Here is a 17,193-nt window from a genome sequence, read left to right on the forward strand (position 1 = left end):
TTTTTTTTTTTTTTAGATAATTTATAGCTAAATGTTATATTGTTAGAGTTGATATTTTGGTTATTGGTAGACGCTGGTGTTGCCAGCAGCAAGCGTCCCTTAAAGTCAGTATGGAGGGTGTGATGTGTGTGGAGCGGCCCACCGGCCGTGCTGCAGTTCAGGGCTGCATGTTGTTGCACTTGTATTTTATAAATGTATAGAATATTGCCATGCGTTTTATTCATTTACCCTAAAATTATAAATATTTAAAATTAATTGACGACTTCACTGATTTCACCTTCGGATGGTTGAGTTCTTTTTTTTAATGGATGATAATGTAATGGTAACCCCGCCTGCGATAACGGTAGACACTGGTGTGCCACCAATGAGGGATGATAGGTGAGAATGAAAAGCTAGGTTCCTTAACACATTGTGACGACGTCAACGATAAATTAGTCACAATGATTTCCATATGGAACCGCTTGAAGGTCCCATTACTGACAATCTCTTCACTCTCCATGGTTGCAGGTTTTTTTAATGGATGATACTGGAATGGTACCCCCGCCTGCGTTATCGGTATACGTTGACGGGGCACCAGTGAAGGATGATAAGTGAAGTGAAAGAGCAGTTCAGTTAATCCATCGTGATAAATACATCTAGTATTTATGGTAGCAAGTTTGAACCCTGTACAAAAAAAAATTGCTAATTCTATTTGAATATTTATTTTTTGGTGATGATAATGGCGGGGTGAAGTCAGAAACGGTCATACTTTTAAACTCGCATTTTATCAATTAATTTGTTAGTTATTTTGTTTTATAAATTTTTGACAAAAAAAGCTACCCGATGGAAATAAAACTGTGTAGGAAACTACGTTAGTCTTGAGCAATGGCAACGAAACGGGCGTGGAGCACATTGCAGTACCGTTGCTAGGGGTATACTCCCATAGTTCTGTAGATAGATAGATACTCTTTGTTTCCTCCATATGATTACAATAGTAAACTTATTATAGATACAAACAATTACAAAAAATAATCACCGTGAGAAAACAATGGACGAACTTATCGCTAAAAGTGATCTCTTGCAGGCAACCTTTGGATGGAGAGGAGTAATTATAAATAATTCTATAGTGCTTCTTCAGATGTGTTTGTAAAGGCTGGTACTCATTAATGGATTCATATCGTAAGACAGAAGAGAACTGCATCCAAAAGGTATTTACAGAGAAGCCGTAATGTCCATTCCTTAGTCACTCGAACACTACGCACAGTTAAGGGCCCAGTGCAACTAATGATGGACATAGGTATACCTACTATTTTTAATATAGTTTTTTTAATTCTTGTTATTAACACTATAGTATTTGGTATTAACCGGGAACCGCGTAGAGGTCCACCTGATAGGTTATATTGCTAGGGAGGAGAAAGGGATTTTTAGTAATACGGACAACCAGTGGCGTAACTATACCATTTGGGGCCTGTGGCAAATTCTTTTGATGGGGCCCTATCAATAAAAAAAAGATACTTTTCACGTAAAATAAAATACTCAGGTACAATGCAAAAAAAATTGAGCCGGGGCCCTGTTGGTTTGGGGGCCCGTGGCATTTTGCCAGCGCTGCCACCCTATTGTTACGCCACTGCGGACTACCAGTCCCATTCCAGGTGTATTCACGATGGGCTAACTAACCTGCATTTTCATTCTCATCTATCCCTTAAATGGTGCTTCGCCTGCGTATATTAATAGTACAGACGAGGTAACCATTTCATTATCATCCTTTAAAAAAAAATAATATAAAACTTCGCTATAGAGTTAGATTTTTGTGTTTAGAATTCCAGAAACTACAGTAGGTACCTACTACTGTAAGTATTGTAATTTGCTTTTTTAAATAATGATACCAACAGGGTCGGATTATTTATTTGGCTGTGTAGGCTACTGCTTAAGGGCCCAACATCGGCTAAGGGCCCAGCGCCCCGTAAAAATATTTCTTCTAGGAGATTTCTTTAAATGAAAATATTAAGCAAACGATCAATGCAAAACAAATTATTTGCTTTTGTATTCATCATCATCATATCAGCTTTTAACTGTCCACTGTTGAACATAAGCCTCCCCCTTGGGAGGTCTCGCCAGTAGTTGTCACGCTTGGCAGACGGATTAGTAACCGCAGTTAGACTTTGGAGATGTTTTAAGATAGACGCTGCGGCTCGTCCTTCGCCCTACCTTAGGCGACTTCTACAACACCCACGGGAAAGGAAAGGGTGTCCCATTCTATGCCGGGACCACACGGCGATGTTTTTATAATACATTGTCATATTTCAGTACATTTCTTAAAGGATGTCACGTTATTATATTTTGAATAATATTATAGCAGCTTTTAGTAAGCGATCCGTGCATTGCCTAAGGGCCCCGATTTGATTAATCCGTGTTGGTATTTAGCTTGAGATATTAGCTTATATTTCCGTAGTGGAAGGAAATAGGATAAACACAATATAAAAGTACGATAAAATTTAATAGAAGAGCAAATACAGAAAAGCAACGATTGTTTCTAACAGTGTGTCAACTAAATTCAAAAACATATCTTTTTAAATTACAACCAGCCAGTAGTTTATAGCTGTATAAAAATAAACCTATTTCTAAAAATCCGGCCCTGGGTTCGGATAACGACTACATCTTTGATCAGCGAAGGATCAGTTTATCAACGCATTGCCTATCGACACTCGAGAATACTCGAGATTACAATCATGGAACGTTCTAAAGGTATACGTTAGAATAAAAAATATGCATATAGTAATAACCCATTGTATTACATTTTCTATAATTTTAGAGCATATACCTCTTTAAAAGTCCTGCAGCACACCTGCAATTCTTCAAGTGTTGCACATACTGATGGGCGATAGTCACTTATTATCAGGTAAGCTGCATACTCGTTTGTTAGTGTTTTATCTATATATCGTATATTTAATTAACTTTTTAAATACCCTCCCCTATTTGATAGAAGGGATTGTTAGTAATGGGACTAGCGGTCCCATTGCTAGCAATGTACCATATCATGTCCTCGGCGCGATAACCCTGGGGGGAAAGAGATCCCATTGCTAGCAATATACCCAACCAAGTCGACCTCCTCGCGGTTTCCCCCTGGAAACTATCATGGTTAATTCCTGATGAATTCATCATGATGACCTGTTTTCATTCTCATCTATCACCCTTCACTGGTGCCCCGCCAGCGTATCCCGTTAGCGCAGGCGGGGTTACCATACCATTTTCATAATTATTACCCATACCCATTAAAAAAAAAAACTTCGTTTACCATCATACATGCTGTGTGCTCATTTGCTACCATTGTATTTGGAAAAAGAACCAGCAAGAAACTTATGGCTATAATGAAAACGGTAAATTACCTGCCAAGCAGCCAGTGCTAGGAGGAGGCCCGTTTTCCAGTACATCTTACAGCTCACTGTTTGCCGATCCGCAGCCACTACCACGATGGTACATCGCGTTATCTCGAAGCAATAGTCATTTTGATAACTGTGACGATGTTAAACTAGCGGCTGAATTAACGGGTAAATCACTGTAATTATTTCGATAATCTATATCTGATATAACGATAATTAATGATCGATTGTAGGCAACTAATGTAATTAATAGCGCGTGATTATTTTTCATGTTAATTGTGACGTCACAGCGACGTCATTTTTGTGATAAGTTAATTTTAGAATAATTTGTTACCTACTCGACTGTTCCAGAGTGACGTTCTTTTAATGCACTAATTATGTTCTTGTTTACACATAAGAGATAGTTTTTTAATGCGTGAAAATGGTGTGGTAATCATGCCTGTGCCACTATTAACAATACGTGGGTGGGGCACGAGTGAATGGTGATAAGTGAAGATGAAAACAGGGCAGTTAGCCTATCATGACCGATTAATTTGAGTTAACTGCCAGGGGGAACTACGTCGAACTGGTAGGGTATATTGCTAGTAATGGGGCTATTTGACCCCAATACTAACACAGTCATGCAAATACAGCTGCTTTACGGTAGAAACACGAATGGGCAGAGGTACCCATGCAAACGACTTTTGTAGTCTCCCTCATGCTCTGGTGTTATATAATTTTATGTCTTTTCAATAGATTTCAAAAAAAGGAGATTCTAAATTCGGTTGCATTTTTTTGTTTGTTAGTCCCACCTGATGGAAAGTGACGACGTCAACGATAAATTAGTCACAATGATTTCCATATGGAACCGCTTGAAGGTCCCATTACTGACAATCTCTTCACTCTCCATGGTTGCAGGTTTTTTAATGGATGATACTGGAATGGTACCCCCGCCTGCGTTATCGGTATACGTTGACGGGGCACCAGTGAAGGATGATAAGTGAAGTGAAAGAGCAGTTCAGTTAATCCATCGTGATAAATACATCTAGTATTTATGGTAGCAAGTTTGAACCCTGTACAAAAAAAAATTGCTAATTCTATTTGAATATTTATTTTTTGGTGATGATAATGGCGGGGTGAAGTGTCATACTTTTAAACTCGCATTTTATCAATTAATTTGTTAGTTATTTTGTTTTATAAATTTTTGACAAAAAAAGCTACCCGATGGAAATAAAACTGTGTAGGAAATCGTTAGTCTTGAGCAATGGCAACGAAACGGGCGTGGAGCCATTGCAGTACCGTTTATCCCATAGTTCTGTAGATAGATAGATACTCTTTGTTTCCTCCATATGATTACAATAGTAAACTTATTATAGATACAAACAATTACAAAAAATAATCACCGTGAGAAAACAATGGACGAACTTATCGCTAAAAGTGATCTCTTGCAGGCAACCTTTGGATGGAGAGGAGTAATTATAAATAATTCTATAGTGCTTCTTCAGATGTGTTTGTAAAGGCTGGTACTCATTAATGGATTCATATCGTAAGACAGAAGAGAACTGCATCCAAAAGGTATTTCGGAGTAATGTCCATTCCTTAGCTGAACACTATGCACAGTTAAGGGCCCAGTGCAACTAATGATGGACATAGGTATACCTACTATTTTTAATATAGTTTTTTTAATTCTTGTTATTAACACTATAGTATTTTATTAACCGGGAACCGCGTAGAGGTCCACCTGATAGGTTATATTGCTAGGGAGGAGAAAGGGATTTTTAGTAATACGGACAACCAGTGGCGTAACTATACCATTTGGGGCCTGTGGCAAATTCTTTTGATGGGGCCCTATCAATAAAAAAAAGATACTTTTCACGTAAAATAAAATACTCAGGTACAATGCAAAAAAAATTGAGCCGGGGCCCTGTTGGTTTGGGGGCCCGTGGCATTTTGCCAGCGCTGCCACCCTATTGTTACGCCACTGCGGACTACCAGTCCCATTCCAGGTGTATTCACGATAACTAACCTGCATTTTCATTCTCATCTATCCCTTAAATGGTGCTTCGCCTGCGTATATTAATAGTACAGACGAGGTAACCATTTCATTATCATCCTTTAAAAAAAAATAATATAAAACTTCGCTATAGTGTTAGATTTTTGTATTTAGAATTCCAGAAACTACAGTAGGTACCTACTACTGTAAGTATTGTAATTTGCTTTTTTAAATAATGATACCAACAGGGTCGGATTATTTATTTGGCTGTGTAGGCTACTGCTTAGGGCCCAACATCGGCTAATAAAAATATAAATGAAAATATTAAGCAAACGATCAATGCAAAACAAATTATTTGCTTTTGTATTCATCATCATCATATCAGCTTTTAACTGTCCACTGTTGAACATAAGCCTCCCCCTTGGGAGGTCTCGCCAGTAGTTGTCACGCTTGGCAGACGGATTAGTAACCGCAGTTAGACTTTGGAGATGTTTTAATGTGTGGCTCGTCCTTCGCCCTACCTTAGGCGACTTCTACAACACCCATGGGAAAGGAAAGGGTGTCCCATTCTATGCCGGGACCACACGGCGATGTTTTTATAATACATTGTCATATTTCAGTACATTTCTTAAAGGATGTCACGTTATTATATTTTGAATAATATTATAGCAGCTTTTAGTAAGCGATCCGTGCATTGCCTAAGGGCCCCGATTTGATTAATCCGTGTTGGTATTTAGCTTGAGATATTAGCTTATATTTCCGTAGTGGAAGGAAATAGGATAAACACAATATAAAAGTACGATAAAATTTAATAGAAAAGCAAATACAGAAAAGCAACGATTGTTTCTAACAGTGTGTCAACTAAATTTAAAAACATATCTTTTTAAATTACAACCGGCCAGTAGTTTATAGCTGTATGAAAATAAACCTATTTCTAACAATCCGGCCCTGGGTTCGGATAACGACTACATCTTTGATCAGCGAAGGATCAGTTTATCAACGCATTGCCTATCGACACTCGAGAATACTCGAGATTACAATCATGGAACGTTCTAAAGGTATACGTTAGAATAAAAAATATGTATGCATACAGTAATAACCCAATTGTATTACATTTGCTATAATTTTAGAGCATATACCTCTTTAAAAGTCCTGCAGCACACCTGCAATTCTTCAAGTGTTGCACATACTGATGGGCGATAGTCACTTATTATCAGGTAAGCTGCATACTCGTTTGTTAGTGTTTTATTTATATATCGTATATTTAATTAACTTTTTAAATACCCTCCCCTATTTGATAGAAGGGATTGTTAGTAATGAGACTAGCGGTCCCATTGCTAGCAATGTACCATATCATGTCCTCGGCGCGATAACCCTGGGGGGAAAGAGATCCCATTGCTAGCAATATACCCAACCAGTTTACCAGAGGGAGACTTTGTACAAAAGTCGAGATGTCCCATTCGTGTTTCAACCGTGAAGCAGTTGTGTTTGCATGGCTGTGTTTCATATGGCGTGAATTTACTGGGTACAGAGGAATAACACCTGAGTCCTCAGGAATGGCAACAAATAATGGGCGAAACAGTTACATTTGTTATGTCCATGGTTTTTCATGTCTATAGGCGAATGTTAAATCCATCAGGTCAGCTTGTTTGCCATTCTAAGTTCTATAAAAAAAAAAAAAAAAAAAAAAAAAAAAAAAAAAAAAAAAAAAAAAAAAATATACCCAACCAAGTCGACCTCCTCGCGGTTCCACCTGGAAACTATCATGGTTAATTCCTGATGAACTCATCATGATGGTCTAACTGGCCTGTTTTCATTCTCATCTATCACCTTTCACTGGTGCTCCGCCAGCGTATCCCGTTAGCGCAGGCGGGGTTATCGAACCATTTTCACCCATCAAAAAAAAACCCTGGAACTCATCACTGTTTACTATTTATGTATTCATCACAATGGGCCAAATGGCCCGTTTTCATTCTCACCTATTATTCGTCACTGGTGCCCCGCCAGCGTATACCGATAGCGCGGGCGGGGTTACCACTCCATTATCATCAATTAATAAAAAAAAAACAAGTATGTTCACATTACAATTAATAGAAATATTGTTTCCAGAGAGACCCATAATATCACTATGTATACAACTACTATGAAGCTCCTAAAACTATGATAATATTATGAATTTGAAAAATTGTAAAATTGCTTTACCGAAAATCGAACCAGGACCTCATTTATCGTAATGAAAAAGTATCAATCTGCCACCCCGTTGTTGTTAGTTTTTTTTTAGTACGTTTGTTCCCTTGTGGAACAGGCTAAGGTCGGAGACCATGCTGCCAATTTGTTGTTAGTTAACGAAGCCGAGTTTTTTTTTATACCACGAAGATGGCAATCAAGCATACAGCCCAAAGGATAGAAGGATAGCGTAAAGGACTAGTATAGTATTATTTTATCTGTGCCGAATATATAATATATATATATATATATATATATATATATATATATATATATATATATATATATATATATATATCACCAATAATCACTTTGATCAGACATTTATATTAATCTATTATTTTAATTGACAGGAAATACCTGATCTGTGATTTTTTTTTAATAAATAAGCTAGATTGTCCGCGTAGCTAATAAATATTCGACGAACGACGACAAACTTTAGAATATTGTTTTTAATTGTAGTTTTTTTCGTTTCTTTTTTTTTTAATGTCACTGTGGTGGCAAACAAGCATACGTCCCACTATTTTATACGAGTAAGATGCAAAACAATGTTTTTCAAATATTACCTAATGTTTAAATGAAATAATAAATTGCATTTAATTTTATACTCAAATGTTAAATGTATCAATAGCTCTAATTATTTTAATTCTTTTAAAAAATAATAAAAATATAATTTAAAAGAAGTCTTCACGCGTATAAACAATGCAATTAAAAAACCAAAATTGCGTCTGATATAGGCATGAATTTTAAATCTATGAATAAACTCATGGAAACAAGATGTCCTCAAGATTAGCGATTAATCAAAAATATATATATATATATATATATATATATATATATATATATATATATATATATATATATATATATATATATATATATATATATATATATATATATATATATATATATATATAATCTTTTTAATGAATGAATGAAGTAGTGAGTGGGCAGTAGCAGTGCTAAACATAAATTAAAATAAATAAAAGATTATGTTCCATAAAAAAATCATTTTAATTGTTACATAACCAGCCATTTTACATAACCACCAAATTTCTATAGGATTAATCTGTAGATATATCCTTTCATATATATAAAAAAGATCTAATCGGTTTGCAACAAACTGACTAACAAACAAAAAAATGCAACCGAATTTAGAATCTCCTTTTTTTGAAATCTATTGAAAAGACATAAAATTATATAAACACCAGAGCAGGAAACCGCCAGAGGGAGACTTTGTACAAAAGTCGTTTGCATGGGTACCTCTGCCCATTTGTGTTTCAACCGTAAAGCAGCTGTATTTGCATGACTGTGTTAGTATTGGGGTCAAATAGCCCCATTACTAGCAATATACCCTACCAGTTCGACCTCTACGTAGTTCCCCCTGGAAACTATCGCAGTTAACTCCAAATTAATCGGTCATGATAGGCTAACTGCCCTGTTTTCATCTTCACTTATCACCATTCACTCGTGCCCCACCCACGTATTGTTAACAGTGGCACAGGCACGATTACCACACCATTTTCACGCATTAAAAAACTATCTCTTATGTGTAAACAAGAACAAAATTAGTGCATTAAAAGAACGTCACTCTGGAACAGTCGAGTAGGTAACAAATTATTCTAAAATTAACTTATCACAAAAATGACGTCGCTGTGACGTCACAATTAACATGAAAAATAATCAGCCGCTATTAATTACATTAGTTGCCTACAATCGATCATTAATTATCGTTATATCAGATATAGATTATCGAAATAATTACAGTGATTTACCCGTTAATTCAGCCGCTACTGTTTAACATCGTCACAGTTATCAAAATGACTATTGCTTCGAGATAACGCGATGTACCATCGTGGTAGTGGCTGCGGATCGGCAAACAGTGAGCTGTAAGATGTACTGGAAAACGGGCCTCGTCATAGTACTGGCTGCTTGGCAGGTAATTTACCGTTTTCATTATAGCCGTAAGTTTCTTGCTGGTTCTTTTTCCAAATACAATGGTAGCAAATGAGCACACAGCATATATGATGGTAAACGAAGTTTTTTTTTTTAATGGGTATGGGTAATAATTATGAAAATGGTATGGTAACCCCGCCTGCGCTAACGGGATACGCTGGCGGAGCACCAGTGAAGGGTGATAGGTGAGAATGAAAACAGGTCAGTTAGTCCATCATGATGAATTCATCAGGAATTAACCATGATAGTTTCCAGGGGGAACCGCGAGGAGGTCGACCTGGTTGGGTATATTGCTAGCAATGGGATTCTTAGTCTCCATTCCTAACAATCCCTTTCCTCCTAGGTAAACGGAGTTACCGTAGCTTATGGGCGCTTGTAACAGCAGAGATGCTACGTGTGTTTTGTCTACCATTAAGGAACTTATCTCTCTCGCTCTTTTTGAAAAACCCCATGTAGTCTCTAGGGAAAACCTTTTTAAGAGAAAACAACAATCCAAAATTAGCAGTAAAATCATAAAAGATGACAATTTAAATGAGCTTTTTAATTTTTATATTTGAATAAAATTATTTTGTAATATTAATTATTCTACCAAAATTATTTCGTAGTTTTTTTTTTTATACAACTTAGAATGGCAAACAAGCTGACGGCCCACCTGATGCAAAGTGGTAACCGTCGCCTATAGACATGAGCAGTACCATGAACATAACAGAGTATACTGTTTCGCCCATGATACCCCCCATGCGTTGCCATTCCTGAGGACTCAGGTGTTATTCCTCTGTACCCTGTAAATTCACGCCATATCCCACCCTTCAAACCGAAACACAACCATGCAAACACAACTGCTTCACGGTTGAAACACGAATGGGACAGAGGTACCCAAGCAATCGACTTTTGTACAAAGTCTCTCTCTGGTATTTAATGTTATTTTCCAGAGAGGCTCGGGTTCTTTAAAAACGGTGCATATCTAGGTAGGTAGGTATAGGTAGACATGTCATTGTAAAGTTTTGCTTGCATTCTGAGGGGTTTTTTTTATGGATGATAATGAAATGGTAACCCGGTCCGTGCTATTTATCATCCCTTACTGGTGCCCCGCAAGTGTATATCGATATATACACTAACGGGGCACCAGTGAGGGATGATAGATGAGAATGAAGGCAGGTCAGTTGGCCCATCGTGACAAATTTAAAAATAATTATTCATGATGGTTTCCAAGGGGAACCGTGTGGAGGTCCATCTGATAAGGTATATTGCTAGTAATGGAGCTGGTAAATCCCCCATACTAACAATCCTTTACCCCCTAACTCGCTGGAGTGGGCACCAGACGATTGTGGGGCGGGCACAGCCCACCTAGACCCTTTAAATAAACCTATGATGGAAACCCCGGAGTTGTGTGGAGGGAGTGATTGTCCAACAGCCTCATTGCTAGCAATAAACCCTATCAGATCGACCTCTACGCGGTTTCCTATGGAAACCATCATGGTTAACTCTTGTCAAATTTATCAGGCTGGTCTGCATTCATCATCACCATTCCCCGTTCATTTTTCACTCATTTCCCACCGCTGTCAGTATATACATTGACAGCAAAAGCGGGGTGGGGTCTCATCCACAAAATTACATAATTGAGAGCTAGAATTGGTTTGGTACATAACAGTTGTTATTTTATTCACGAAATCATTTTTATACACTTGTCTTTTATTTTAAGTATTTATTTATCCGTATCCAATATAACAACGCGTTTATGGTGTTGATGGGATTGTCACCATTCTGTAGCGCGTCAGGGATGTTAGCAGAGCATCGAGTACATTGTTTTTATGCCACGATGCGGAGAAGGTGCGCATCCCTGGTGCGCAGAGTACGTGCCAGCGCCAACAGCATCCTGAGTATGACAGCAAGCAGGCTGCACTGTGTGTACGTTAATCACTGCTTGACAATTTCCAATGGAATTGTACAGCGGTGATTATTTGTATACTATTTTATATTTTATGTGTGTGTATGTGTGTATGAATGCAAATGTGTATGTGTGTGTGTGTCAATTTACTAATATTAATTTTAAGATCATTGTTACTAATAAATATAAATGGATCAAAAAGGCCGAAATATTATTTTTTTTTATTTCGTACAGGTGCAAGCTGAAACACTAATACCTGCCGACTACGTTGAAAATGTTTTCGCCAAATGTAAGTAGCTGCATCACACAAGAGTTCATTGTATGGAATGGAATACAGAACTTGAACCGTAGTCAAAGGATCGAATCCTAGTTCAACCTTGTTACGACCCCCATATGGTGTGAAGTCTACTTTTTATTGCTAATAATGGGGACCTTAATTCCCATTGTTAGCAATATACCCTGACAGCAACCTGTCAGGATCAACCTTTACGCAGTTCCCCCTAGAGACCATTGTGGTAAATTCCAAATTAATGCACGTTTTCACTTTTATAATATTAGTAACCATTAGGTACTAACTATTGTACCATTAGCCTGAATTATATGACGTATGGCCGTATTGTCCCGGCATAGAATAGACCACCCCTTCCTATCCCATGGATGTCGTAAGAGGCGACTAAGTGAGGGCGAGGGATGAGCAGCAGCATCCCTCTTAAAACATCTCTAAAGCCTGACTGCAATTGCCAATCCGCCTGCCAAGTGTGGCAATCACTGGCAAAACCCCCCAAGGAGGAGGCTTATGTTCAGCAGTGGACAGCTGAAGGCTGATATGATGATGATGATGTTAAGACGTATAGGTGACGTGACGTTTATCGAGTTTGCTACTAGGTACCTCCTATTCCAGCATCCCAACGGATAGTGTCCGGTTGGGAGGCGCTGCCGGGCCAGCTGCCTTATCACGTGGCGCTGCGCCAGGTGAACGCAGCCGGCGGCGTTAGCGCATGCGGCGGCTCGCTCGTGCACCGCTCGTGGATCATCTCGGCTGCACACTGCACTGCACTGTACGTACCATAGATTCGCTTCCTTCCGTAGGTTCGCTATTATTTCCTATCATAGGAGTTAGCAACGAACTTTATAAAAAAATGTATTTTCTTTAGCTGATTTTTTAATTTTCTGGGGATGAAGAGCGATGACACATACTATTCACACTGCGTTCCACCGATCCTGTGCACGGATCTTCCATTATTTCACATTACATTTCTCCCACAGTCAAGTGACGCTGGTAGTCCGCGCCGGCGTCGTGGCCCTGAGCACTCCGCAGTACATTTACGAGACGACGGAATGGTACAACCATCCCACGTTCAACGACCAGAACCCAATGCTGGTGCAGCCGAATGATATCGCCCTGATCAAACTGCAGAGACCTGTTACCTACTCCAGTAAGAACATATTTGTTAGCGCCACATTTTTTTTTATTTTTACAATAGCACGACGTGGAATCACGTTAACTTGAGCGAAAACAGTGGCAATATGTTCCATAAATGCCGACCGAACAACCGAAAAGCGAATTTACAATTCGTAAGGGTTTTTTTAATAAGTGAAAATGGAATTGTAACCCCGTTTGCGGTATTGGTCTACCCTGGCCAGACGTCAGTGAGAGATGTTCGGTGAGGATGAAAGCAGGGTCTGTTAACTCATTGTACCGAATTCCATAATCATGATGTTTTCCAGAAGGCACCGTGTGGAGTTCGACCTAATAGCCATGGACCTGTTAAACCCTATTGCTAATAATCCTTTCTCCCCACTTTCAACTGTTTAACGCACTATGCCAACTCCATTGCTGTTTCATGCTGTTTGAAGGATCTGAGGTTATATGATGAAGGGTATCACGAGAAAAAGTATTCCACAATGTAACGACAATTAAGAAATACTTTGAAATGACTCCCAAAAAAAGAAAGGATCTAAAATCAAAATTCAAATATTTACAATGCAGATCCATTTAAGCCACTTTTTGCGTAGCAATATGCAAGACTTGATATACTTATGATATTTAGATATTATCTAGGATAAATACAGTTTTCTGCTTCATCAGGATTGTTGCAACCCATCCGAGTGCAGAGCAACTCCGAAGCGTTTAGAGACTATGGTGACGAGATCGTGGTGGCGAGCGGACACGGCCGATTGTGGACTAATGGTATTTGTATTAAAAGCATTATATTTATTTTAGTATTGTGCGTCTCCGGATTTTACCAACTTAATTAGGATAACAGTGTGCTTTTGGGCAATGTACAATATATGTTGTCTACTTACGTGCTGAATTTAATTCAAAATTAAAAGTTTAACCGTAGCTGAGTAATGATTATGTCTATTAAGGATGTCTTTATAGCACTTACGCTTATATAAATTTGTAGATAGTTATGAAGTCTAAATTCAGATAAAATTTTATATTCAATATGTAAATATGAAAATGGATAGATCAATTGGACCCTCTCCCCATCATTTTACATATAAACCATTTTACAATTATTAGATCAGGGGTGGCTGACTTGACTAGACCCAAGATCAACTATTTACTGACTATCTACGAAATTTTTTTATACAACTTAGAATGGCAAACAAGCTGACGGCCCACCTGATGTAAAGTGGTAACCGTCGCCTATAGGCATGAGCAGTAGCATGGACATAACAGAGTTTCGCCCATGATACCCACCATGCGTTGCCATTCCTGAGAACTCAGGTGTTATTCCTCTGTACCCAGTAAATTCACGCCATATCCCACCCTTCAAACCGAAACACAGCCATGCAAACACAACTGTTTCACGGTTGAAACACGAATACATATTTCTTGAAATCACAAATAAAAAAACATAGTACAGTGCACAATTATGTAGTATTGCGGTATTTTATATTTTATTAAGAGGGAAAACTAAAAATTATTCTTAATAACTACTTATTTATGTTAGTGTAAACATTGCGTCTGAGCATCTTCCACTAGATTAGCAAAATATTAGATATATTTTTGTCTTGTCACGATCAACTGAACTAAAAATCGCGATCAACTGGTTGGCCACTCCTGCTATAGCAGGAGATCATAATGTAATTTTGCAAATATATATTTTTTTTGTACTATTAAGATGGCAAACAAGCTGACAGCCTGGCTAATGATTAGCAAAAACTGGATGCTTGCATTATCGGGAGCTTATTTGTTAATTTCAAAATTCTAGGCGCCTCTCCCGAAGTATTGAACTGGGTATACCTGCGCGCCGTCACCAACGCTCGTTGTCTGCAGCTGTTCGGTAGCACAGTCATCAATGACAACTCCATCTGTGCTGGACCGTACAACGTCACCTCACAGTCTACTTGTCAGGTGAGAGAGCTAGCACCATAGTGCTGAACATGATACCACTCCTGAGATCAATATCTTAGGTGCCTTAGATAACATCTATTGCGACTGTAAGAAATCATCTAAGGTCAGCCTTGTCTGAAAGTAAGAGTTAAAGATCTTAACGACTAGATGCCGTTAGTCATGTGAAATAATACGTAACTTCTCAATTTCAAGATTGCTTTAGCTATCTTATTTTACCAAATCCATTCAAAACATATCTACATAAACTAATTTTAGTTCAATAGAGAGAACAGTAAAGTTAGTACAAGTAGGTATCATAACCTTATCTATCTTTGGCGTGAAAATGTTATAAGCCAGAAATAGTTCAGTTTTTTTTTTTTAATTTTCACGCATGCACGCACGCACACACGCACACACACACGCACACACACACGTACTCACTTTTTCACATAGTTTTCCTTATTTTTTTTTTAAATAAAGTGTACTAAATAGGTAATCGCACTCATAGTCCCCAAGATACAGGTCTGACCTAATTTGGGGACTGATGGTAATGCAGATATTTTCTCGTTGAATATCAATTGTAAAAATTGTAAATTGTACCTTATGCAACTGTATCTTTTTTTTTTTAATGTGATCTTAAAGGAATAGTAACACCGATTGCGCTGTCGGTATACGATGGCAGGGCACCAGTAAGTGATGAAATGATGACAACAGGTCAATTAACCCATCGTGAATTTAAAAAGAATTAATTACGATAGATTTCAGCAGAAACTGCGTGGAGGTCAACCTAATAGGGTATATTGGTAGCAATGGGGCAGTTAGACTCCATTCCAATCCCTTTCCTCCCAATACGTAAGATTGTGGTACTTGCTAAAAAAAACAAACTAGTAAGACCTTTTTTTTTTTTTAATATTTTAAGGGCTTTTACCTTCTTCAGGTATATCAGTCCTATTGTACCCTGAACTGATTTCTCCAACAAAACTTTATCTACCTTCCCTAGACGCGGAAAGAGAAGAATTAATGGGCATCAATAATTTACAGAGATGTTCAAAAATTTCTGGTTTAAGTTCAGCTAACATAGTTTGAATAAGACCAACATTCAATTTATTTAAGTTAAAGTGGCGCATGAATTCTTCTCTTTCCTTCGTGTTAATACGACACTCTAATAGAATATGAAACTAGTAAGACCTTTACTGCAACATCCTTATATGGTGAAACTCCTGTGTTTACGATGGTCGAATAAGATTAAATAATTCATAGTAATTGCTGCTAGGTCACAACGCCTTTGACTTTATTTAATTAGTTATTTTAACACAGGGAGACAGTGGTGGTCCATTAGTCCATGTGTCCAGTGATGGAACGCCAGTTCTGGTTGGCATAGCATCCTTCGTGGCTGGCGGAACTCATGGCTGTCATTCCGGTATTCCCGCTGGTGAGTAACATACTTCCTGATAGCTCCGAACAGCCCTGGTCTGTTTGGAACTCCTTAAACTATTTCCAGACCCAAATAGCCATTGTCGTAATGGAGATACAGCAACGATGTACCCTGCAACTTAGGATATATGTATATATCTTGTCTTATGTTTATACCTCTTCATTTAATTGCAGGTTTCGTTCGTCCAGGCCCTTTCTTAGCATGGCTTGAAGAGGTTTCTGGAATAGACTTTGAGAACATTGAAGAAGATGGAGTTACTACACCAGAACCGGAAGTAACCAACCCTCCCACAACAACTCCTGAACCAGAAGTGACCAATCCTCCCACTACAACCCCGGAACCAGAAGTGACCAACCCTCCCACTACAACCCCGGAACCAGAAGTGACCAACCCTCCCACTACAACCCCTGAACCAGAAGTGACCAACACTCCCACTACAACCCCGGAACCAGAAGTGACCAACCCTCCCACTACAACCCCGGAACCAGAAGTGACCAACCCTCCCACTACAACCCCGGAACCAGAAGTGACCAACCCTCCCACTACAACCCCGGAACCAGAAGTGACCAACCCTCCCACTACAACCCCTGAACCAGAAGTGACCAACCCTCCCACTACAACCCCGGAACCAGAAGTGACTTATCCTCCCACCACCACCCCTGAACCAGAAGTGACCAACACTCCCATTACAACCCCTGAACCAGAAGAGACTAACCCTCCTACGACAACTCCCAACCCTCCCACCACAACCCCTGAACCTGAAGAATCCACCGAGGAACCGGAGACCGAAGAGGAAGATGAAAGCGAAGAAGATAGCTCGGAATCCGATGAGTGTGACCCTGAACTCTCTGAACTTCTTAAAAAATTGCAGGTTCAGGTCAAGGTCAATGTTAAGCTAAACAAATACGGAGTTAAACATAAGTATCATCATAATAAAACTAAAACTCATCATAAGTAATGTGATTCTTGTCATAATAAAGTCAATATCATAATCATTTATTTATACAGAAGTTT

The 17,193-nt window shown here is 38.5% G+C and overlaps 1 protein-coding gene across 1 annotated transcript; it reads left to right on the plus strand.

Annotated features, from left to right (window-relative positions):
• The first annotated feature begins 6,450 nt into the window (after positions 1 to 6,450).
• LOC113510315 (soluble scavenger receptor cysteine-rich domain-containing protein SSC5D-like) lies at positions 6,451 to 17,178 on the plus strand. The gene is made up of 9 exons (XM_052901732.1): positions 6,451 to 6,548; positions 9,325 to 9,496; positions 11,636 to 11,690; positions 12,303 to 12,459; positions 12,668 to 12,837; positions 13,491 to 13,592; positions 14,623 to 14,765; positions 16,062 to 16,176; positions 16,353 to 17,178. The coding sequence occupies exons 2-9, from the start codon at positions 9,452 to 9,454 to the stop codon at positions 17,135 to 17,137; spliced, it is 1,572 nt and encodes a 523-aa protein (XP_052757692.1). The 5' UTR covers positions 6,451 to 6,548; positions 9,325 to 9,451; the 3' UTR covers positions 17,138 to 17,178.
• The last annotated feature ends 15 nt before the right edge of the window (positions 17,179 to 17,193 follow it).

This window comes from Galleria mellonella, unplaced genomic scaffold, assembly GCF_026898425.1.
Source record: "Galleria mellonella isolate WM207_F2 unplaced genomic scaffold, CSIRO_AGI_GalMel_v1 utg789, whole genome shotgun sequence".
NCBI classification, from domain to species: domain Eukaryota; kingdom Metazoa; phylum Arthropoda; class Insecta; order Lepidoptera; family Pyralidae; genus Galleria; species Galleria mellonella.